Source organism: Geospiza fortis, unplaced genomic scaffold, assembly GCF_000277835.1.
Source record: "Geospiza fortis unplaced genomic scaffold, GeoFor_1.0 scaffold16, whole genome shotgun sequence".
NCBI classification, from domain to species: Eukaryota; Metazoa; Chordata; class Aves; order Passeriformes; family Thraupidae; genus Geospiza; species Geospiza fortis.
In genome coordinates, this window is record NW_005054302.1 from 16734591 (window position 1) to 16743363 (window position 8773).

Consider the following 8773-nt stretch of genomic DNA (forward strand, 5'->3'; position numbering starts at 1 on the left):
GAGGTGTCCAGGAAATAACTTTTGGATTTAATGCCTTCCTTGAGTTTTGAATAACCTGCTTTGGCCAGGCTGAAATGGAATATGGAGAGGTTATGGCCACTCTGAGGGTCATGCAGGTCATGCAGGGCCTTTGAAGGCAGCACAAGGAGTTACAATGTGGAGTTAAAATAGAAGAAACTTTTACAAATACTTCCACGCTTCACAGAAAGTCTGAAAGCATTTGGTAAAGCATCATGGCCACAAGACGAATTGTTTCTTATATGCAGAAGAACACTGAAACACAGTCTAATTATGCATCCAAACTCAACACCCACACTACTGAGGCAAAAAAATAATTTTCTACCTTTACATCCTTCAATCTATGAGATTAAATACAGTTCAGTTTTCAGAAACAATGAGCATTAGGAGGGGACAACATGTCTCTTCCGTGAAAAGGAATTAAAATTTTGAAAAAATGTGATAAGGGGGAAAAAATAATGGAGTTCTTCATTACATGTTTCCAGTATGTTCTCTGTCTCTCCAGCATCCTAATAATGTTTTTGGGTCATCAGGTTTCTCTTTCTAATATGTCGTTCTCTTCTTTCTCTCCCTGCTCAGTCCATTTTGGGGGTCCAGTGTGAAGTGCAGAAGCAGCTGAAGGCTTTTGTCACCCTGGAGCGCTTTGAACAGATCTACAGCTCCAGCATCGCTGGGTGCCAGCACGTCAAGAAGAACAAGAACTTTGCTTCTGGAGGCTCCATCTTTGGCAAGGGCGTCAAGTTCGCCATGAAGGACGGGCGTGTGGCCACTGACATCATCAGCGTAGCCAATGAGGACGGACGGAGGATCGCGGCTATCCTGAACAATGCCCACTACCTGGAGAACTTGCACTTCACCATCGACGGGGTGGACACGCACTATTTCATCAAGCAGGGGCCATCGGAGGGCGACCTGTCCATCCTGGGCCTCAGTGGCGGGCGGAGAACCCTGGAGAACGGCGTGAATGTGACAGTGTCCCAGATCAACACAGTGCTGAGTGGGAGGACTAGACGCTACACGGACATCCAGCTCCAGTACGGTGCACTGTGTCTAAACACACGCTACGGGACCACCTTGGACGAGGAGAAGGCACGTGTCCTGGAGCTGGCCCGACAGCGCGCCGTCAACCAAGCTTGGTCCCGGGAACAGCAGAGACTGCGGGATGGGGAGGAGGGTATTCGCTCATGGACAGAAGGGGAGAAGCAACAAGTGCTAAACACGGGCCGGGTACAGGGCTACGATGGCTATTTTGTGATCTCAGTGGAGCAGTACCCCGAACTCTCAGACAGCGCCAACAACATCCACTTCATGAGACAGAGCGAAATGGGCAGAAGGTGACAGAGAGGGTCAATGCGGTGACTTCTTGCCAAAGACAGCTACTCTTTTGTGGCCACTTACCTGACTGTGTTGTACTCAATCCTTTTTCTAAACTGAACAAGGTGGGGTGGGAGGAAAATAGAAAGAGAAGGAATAATACGGTTGCACTGTAACTCATGCAACATACTTTTCTCCCCGCTTTAATTTGGCCTTCATGCGTTTTTTGCAATGAACAGAAGGTATATTTTGCCGTAGTGTGATCACAGTGAAATTGACTGTCTCTTGTCCTTTTTTCTGTTTGTTTGGTTTGGGTTTTTTTGTTTCTTTTCCCCCTCTTTGTGAGGAATTTGAGGTGGGGAGTCGTCAACATACATCCTTAGGTGTAAGTGCGAAATGGGTGTCTGTGCTAACTTGTGTCATCCTAACCCTTTCTGATTTGGGGCAGGGACATAGCCTTCCACCTGGAACAGGGGGAGCCCATGGCATGCCAGAGAGCTCTTCCCAGAAAGAAAGGAGATGGAAGACAATGCTGATTCTGATATTCTGAAAGTGACCGTCCGAATCATGTGCCTCAAAAGGGACCTTACAAGTAGTTTTCACGTTTCACTTGGGACCTAAAGTGTTTCTCTGGGGGCTCCTGCTGAGCAGAAGTAGATCATAGAGGCAAAGGAGCTGATTATATTACCTTGCAAGATGATTCTCTTCCTTCCTGAACTGGAATAAAAAGAGAGAAAAAATTGGTCTTTTTTCATTATGAGAGTAGATACTTTTTGGGTTTTTTTGTGTGTGCACAAATCCTGGTTTTAGTTAAATAACCTAGCAAAAGCCAAGAAAAGGGACTCCTGCTCTATTGAGAAAAGCTAAAATAAATCCTCTCTCATACATAGAGCTGTTCTATAGGTGGATTTAATGCACCCATGTTGTACATTTGCTAATGGCATAACTTCATTAAATGTATAGTGTTTCAGTACATGAGGCTACGTGTTTAACAGTCCACTGTGCTGTATCTGATAAAACCAGTTAATTTCTAGGAGGCTGATTTGAATTTAAAAGTAGTTATAGTATCCCAGTGACATACCACTGAAAATTAGAGCCAAACCCTGCTTTTCCTGATTCTGGAGCTTGTATTTATTGGCTGGGAAATGCAGTTTGGAGTAGCATGCTGGCAAGTCGTTTATGACTATGGCAGATAAATGTCTCCTGGGGACTTTGGCAGCAGGGATTTTAAAATGTTTAATAAGTAGCAACAGCTTGTGCTGGGTGGAACAAGAAGGAGAATATTGAAATCAACCCTCTCACTGTTTCTTACATGAGCTCAAATTTAATGGAGAGCCCACTTGACTGTTAGCAGTGACGAGGGGGAGGTTCAATGGAAATGCCCACTACAGAGAGGACCAAGTGCTTTAATACGAAACTGCTGACAAAGTTGCTCAGCATGCTAATGTAATTTTTATTCACATAACCTCTGTGCTCTGGTATTTGCAAGAGTCCTTGAAATTCAAGGGAGCAAGGAGATGAGCTCAGCATCCTCTTCCCCGCCTGAAACAGTCCTGTGCTGTTCCTGCAGGCAGAAGTGTTACCCCACCTCTCAATGGAGCTCTGGCTGGAGGTGGCCAGCCCTGGTCCTAGATAGGTGTCTCTATCACACTGATGCCTGCATATGTCCTGACTGTAAGAGCTCTCTTGTGTCTCTCTGGGAACAGCTCAGCCCTGATTTATTTTTTTTTAAATTCCATCCACTTTGGCTTTTCCCAGTTCTGCAGAGAGATAACCCGAGATGTGCAAGTCCATGCCAAGGCTGTTTCCTTACTCGGAATCCTACAGTGCACCTGTGTACTCCGAGGCAGCTCTTCTGCACTCATGCCACCACTACTGCCACCCTCCAGCACAGACTGACACCCTCTGCAGGATCTCAGCCCCAGATACAGCAGGGGCGTGTGTTGGCCATGCAGTCCTCGAGCAGTGAAACATTGGCAGCCCCGGTGCTCTCACGGTTTCTCTGTAGAAGTCGGCTGCCAGTTCCGTCTGCCTTGCCTGTCAGTTCCCGGGTGCTTGCCAGGAGAAAGGTGATGGGATGGAAATTCCCCTAACAGACTGTTCCTCCTCCAGTTCTGAATCCCTAATACCTTTGGCTGTGTGGCAATGACCAATGTAATGGGTTTGATTTTCTGCTCTTCTCTCCTGCTTGCAGCAAGGGTATTGATGCTGGTGCTGTGTCCCAGCACTGTACTCTGAACCACCCTTTGCAGCACACAACCTTTATTACTTTAGCAGGAGTGAACCACAGGCAGCTGGAAAGGGTATTCACTTCTGGCAGAGCCAGGTGGGAGAAGACATGACGGCCAGACCTGCTCCAGGCTTTTACAAGGGAGCAGTTGCTTTGGCAGCTGCCTGCCAGGGATGGTTAAAAGGCCATGGCATTGCCACCTGTATGGCTGGTATGAAGTGCTTGGCAAGCCTCGGTTGCCCTGAGGATGCACAGGTGGGGGTCAGGGGCAGTGTTATCCAAACCAGCAGTAACAACCTACTCAAAGGAAGCAGCACCTTCTTGCCAGTGCTGTCCAGCTCCCTGCTTCCCCGTCTCCAAGTCACACCAGGGACAAATCCCTCTTAAAACCTCAAACTTGTGATGGCTGTGAGTGTCTCAAACAGCATGAATGGAACAAAAAGAGACCTGCAGGAGGCAGGGTCAAAAGGTATGAACCCCTGGTAAAAGACCCACAGAGCAGAGAGAGCTCATTGTGCCTCCCATTTACACTGCCCCATTCCAAGCGGCTCCGAAGAAAAGTGGTGCTTCTGTATCCATCTGCGTCCATGTGTTACGATGCCAAGAGGTGCAGTGCAAGAGTAAATGGGCCATTTTTCCACGGAGTCAAGAAAAGAGATTGGAGTGTAAAATACTGGAACCCTGCCAGCCTGAGATGGCACCTCTACAGCCTTACACAGACTCTTCAGGTTATTACATGAGCTAATGACTTTGAGGAGTTCACCCATTTTTCAAGAGTCTCCCAGTCCCTCCATGCTTGTCCAGCATGCCCAGAGCCAGGATCCCAGAGCTCTGTGCCATGGCCAAGGCAAGACCCTCGTGTTGCATTTTTCTGCATCCTCAAGCAGCACTGGGATGTGACTGTGCCTGTCTGCCTGCCAGGTCCATGACAGTCTTCTCCTGGGCCTGCAGCCGGTATGGAAACTGTGGACATTGTGTCAAAAGGGGGAAAAATATATCTATAAAAGTATATATATGTATATGTTGCTCCTTTCTATCAAAACAAAATTTAAAAGGGATGGCTGTCTAATACTGGGGAAAAACCTGTCCAAAGACAGCTACTACATTCCTGAATCCTCAGCCTCTGTGAAAGCTTTCCACCTCACCTAGATGGCAAAACAACATTTTCAGTCCTGAAGCACTAAACTTACCCATTCATTAGTGAAAAATGCTTTTTCTACAGGATCCCAAGTGCATTTCCACTTTACTGATGGCGCTGCAGCTCCTTCCCAACCTTTTTGTTGTCCATTTTGCCTCCCCATGGAACCATTCTGGTTGCCTGGCCCTTCTTGCTTTGCTTGTGTGCAGGTGTGGAGTAATTTATTGCTTCCATAAGAGTGGAAGTTCTTGGGTGCAAATCCCACAGCACTAACTCCCTATCATAGGATCAGAGACTAGTTTGGGTTGGAAAGAACCTTAAAGATCATCCAGTTTCAACCGCCTGCCATGGGCAGCAACAACTTTCACTAGACCAGGTTGCTCAAAACCCCATCCAAGCTGGCCTTGAACCCTTCCAGGGATAGAATATGCAGAGTTTCTCTAGGCAACCTGTGCCAGTACCTCACCACCCTCACAGGAAATAATTTCTTCCCAATACTGAATCTACTCTCTCTGTTTGAAGCCATGCCCCATTGTCCTGTCACTCCATGCCCTTGTCAAAGTCCCTCTCCAGCTTTCTTGGAGCCCCTTAGGCACTGGAAGGGTCTCTAGGGGGTTCCCAGAGTCTTCTCCAGGCTGAGCAACCCCAACTCACTCAACCTATCTCTATAGCAGAGGTGCTCCAGCCCTCTGAGCATCTTAGCGGCCTCCTCCAGACTTGCTCCAACAGCTCAACATCTTTCTTGTGTTGGGGGCCCCAGAGCTGGATGCAGCACTCCAGCTGGGATCTGGTTAGGGCAGAGCAGGGGTCAGAATTTCGCCCTGCTGCCCACACTGCTGGTGATGCAGCCCAGGACACGTTTGGCTTTCTGAGCTGTGAGTGCTCACTGATGGATCATGTTGAACTTCTCACCTAACAACACCTCCAGGTTTTTCTCCCTAGGTATGCGCTCCATCCATTCTCTGCCCAGCCTGTATTTGTGCTTGGGATTGCCCCAGCTGACCTTCATGAGGTTCACACTGCCTGCCACTCAGGCTTGTCAAGGTCCCTCTGGATGGCATCCCTTCCCTCCAGCATGTCAACAATTGCTCTAGATGCTGTTTCAAAGGTCCATTGAAAGGTGTGGCTGACCATCTTCTGGGGAAAATGTCACTGTGCTTTAAGTCTCACGTGCTTTAAGGTTTGATTTTGAGAAGTCATTTTCGTTCTTGACTCCCAGAAAAGGACTCGGCCCTCACCAAAAGGTGTTCCCTATCAAAATTCAAAGGTGTAACTTCACTTACTTTCAACTCTGGTCTTGTCTCCAGTCCAAAGAGCAGTGAGAAGGATCCTGACCAAATCTCACAGCTCAGAGGAGAAAATCCAGTGCTTTGGAGCAGAGGCTCCATCTCTCAGTGAGAGCAATAAGGAGCAACAGCTCAAGTCTTCAGTAGCTGGAGCTGGTACTGAAACATGCTCCATTTGAAGAGATAACAGTGATGGGATTTACTTGGTGTGGCATCCAAACCTAAGCAGTGCCATGAGGACTCTGCAGCTGAAAAACATCCTGTGAACCCAGCCCAGGGGGAGAGGAGCAAGACCAATTAGGCATCACGAGAAATGCCGCATTTGTTTCCTCTGAGATCTTTATTTTATTTTATTTTTTTCCCTTTCAACTGGAGATTGGCACTTGGAAAAATCATTAAGCAGCAGTGACCGGAGGGAGTCACGGAGCTCATCATATCTTTGTCATCACAGCTATTGATCAGAGCCACAGTGAAAATGGGCCAACAATGCTAAACAACACCAGGCGAGAGCTGATGAGATGAAGGTCATTAAGAGCCCCGTGCTTGATTCAGGTTTAGAAGACACAGATGACTGGGAGCAGTCCCTGAGACACCATTTGGCCGTAACTTAGGAACAGTGAGGGATTTCTGTAATATATCTGTAGTTTCTTTATTGAGCATAGGGCCTGGCATGAAATTCTGCTCAGTCTGTTATACAGACAGTGTAACCAGAATAAATCAAAATTGTTCAAAAAAAAATAAAAATCTAATAAAGTACTTTTTCAGCTGTGACTTGTAAGTGTCACCGTGATGGATGGCAGCACAATCCATTATGCAAAGACAAGGCTCTTAACATGAAATTTTAGAATTCAATTTTACGATTTACAGAGAGGGCCCCCCTCGTATTTACGGCACAGCAGTCTGTTTTGATTCAATCTGGGCGTAATTGAAACCAGGGCCAGGGATCATGGCTAGTCCTGTGGCTGCTTTTTAAAAGGGGAGGAGAAATGACTGCTTGTAACATTAATAATGGAGCTAGGGAGATCGCTTTGCTTGTTAAATCTTACTCAGTTTATCTCCTCACCCTGGTGGCACTGCCAGACCTGGTGAATATGAACACAGTGCCTCCATGCCAGGGATACATTTGATAAGATAAAATCTGGCTGACATGTGGCCAGCAGCATCCTCCATCCCATGGCGAGCATGGCCTGGGGCATTTTTGCTCCTGTTGCTACAGTCCTCCACAGGACAAGCTAGTTTTTCAGTACCTCTTTTTGTTATAATCTCTCATTTTATTATGATCGCTAAATATTCCCCCGTTACACCAAAGAATTTTCATGAGTTTTGTAAAAATAAAAAAATGACCCAAAGCCTTCTTGTGTTTGCTTTGCTTTTTTTCTTTTTTTTTGGGTTGTTTTTTTGGGGTTTTTTTTTCATCTCTTGAATATATTTAAATAAAATTACTTGCGACTGTAGAGCAAACTTCAAACAGACACCTCGGGGGCACGGTGGGCCCTGTTCAGGACCCCCCTTCTCCCTCCTGTATGAAGGGCCATTGCATGTCCTGGGGGCCATTTCCTGTGGCATTTTTCCATCCTCTGCCACCGCAGTCAAAAGCGACACAGCCCACCCTAGGGAAATCTTCTGTGTTTCTTTGGTACTCTCCTTTAATTACCATAAAACTTTGTGTTCCTGACCAAGTGTTACATAGCTCAGCTGTTAACTCCCATTCCAGAGGTCAGTGCTTTCTGGGGAGCACAGAAAACGACAAATGAAAATTAGCTAAAAAAATATATACATATATATATATATATAATTTTTTTTCCTTAGAGATGGAAATTGTTCAAGCAAACACTAAAACTTTCAAAAAAGAAAAATAAAGTGTTTGGACAGTTCATAGATATTGTTGAAATAACCAATCAAAGAATCACACTTTTCTAAAAAGTAAAATGTTTATTTTGTGAGAGGACTTCTAATGCAGCTCCGGCCAAGAAGAGGACTTTGTATCAAAGCTGCATCTGTAAGCCCAGCACTGAAGACTCTTGTCATTACCCTGTGTAATAATTTTCCTGAAGTCTGGAACTAATTTTTTGAGAAATTTTTTTTTCTCGATACTTTGTGTTTCTAATGCTGTATTCTTGACTGTGTAAATACAACCAGGCTGTAAATAAGTGCAGATGTAGATACCTTCTAGAAAAAAAAAAAGCAAACAGACAGAAATGACCATGTGTAGCCTTCAGTGACAAATAAAAGAATATTTTGTGTTTAAATAGTGTTTTCTTTTTTTTCCGTGAAAATGTTGGATTTCTTCACCCCAGCTGCTTGGTCCTTACATGGAAGATTCACCTGGCAAAAGAGTTGACCAAAATGTCCCCCCAGTCCTCAAATTTGCACCTAAAGGTACATTTCCACCTGCACATAGAGTATGGGATTGCAGGTGCCCCAAGCCTTTGCCAGTCCAAGAGGTGATGCTTGGGATTCAGAGCCTCTCTCTACTGCAGGAGCCCCTATTCCAGTAGAAGGATAAGCTGACTGAGAAACTACATTATGAATTCCAAAAAGTGCTCAACAAATCAGGATAGCATTAGATTCAGTGATACATCCAGCAGAAACCTGTGCATCTGATCCTCATTCATCAGAGAGGGAAGAGAAGCTGGTGCAGCGCATTCCGCAATGACCCAGGGAAACTCTCTTGTGGTTCTTGATACTTCCTGGCCCAGCCCCACTGGCAGCCTGCTCCGGTGCTTCAGGAAAAAATCCAGAATAACTTCAGGAAACAGGGGCCAAAAACGTGTGTTCAGAAAACAC

The 8773-nt window shown here is 45.9% G+C and overlaps 1 protein-coding gene across 4 annotated transcripts in view; it reads left to right on the forward strand.

Moving 5' to 3' along the window:
- Nucleotides 1-8235, forward strand: part of TENM4 (teneurin transmembrane protein 4) — a 605662-nt gene extending 597427 nt beyond the window's left edge. For 3 of the 4 annotated variants that reach the window (XM_031066102.1, XM_031066104.1, XM_031066105.1), the window contains one exon: nucleotides 598-1356. In XM_031066102.1, the coding sequence (XP_030921962.1) occupies nucleotides 598-1356 (759 nt within the window). Of the gene's footprint in view, nucleotides 1-597 lie in introns of all 4 variants that reach the window. The other variant, XM_031066103.1, reaches the window with a different exon arrangement.
- The last annotated feature ends 538 nt before the right edge of the window (nucleotides 8236-8773 follow it).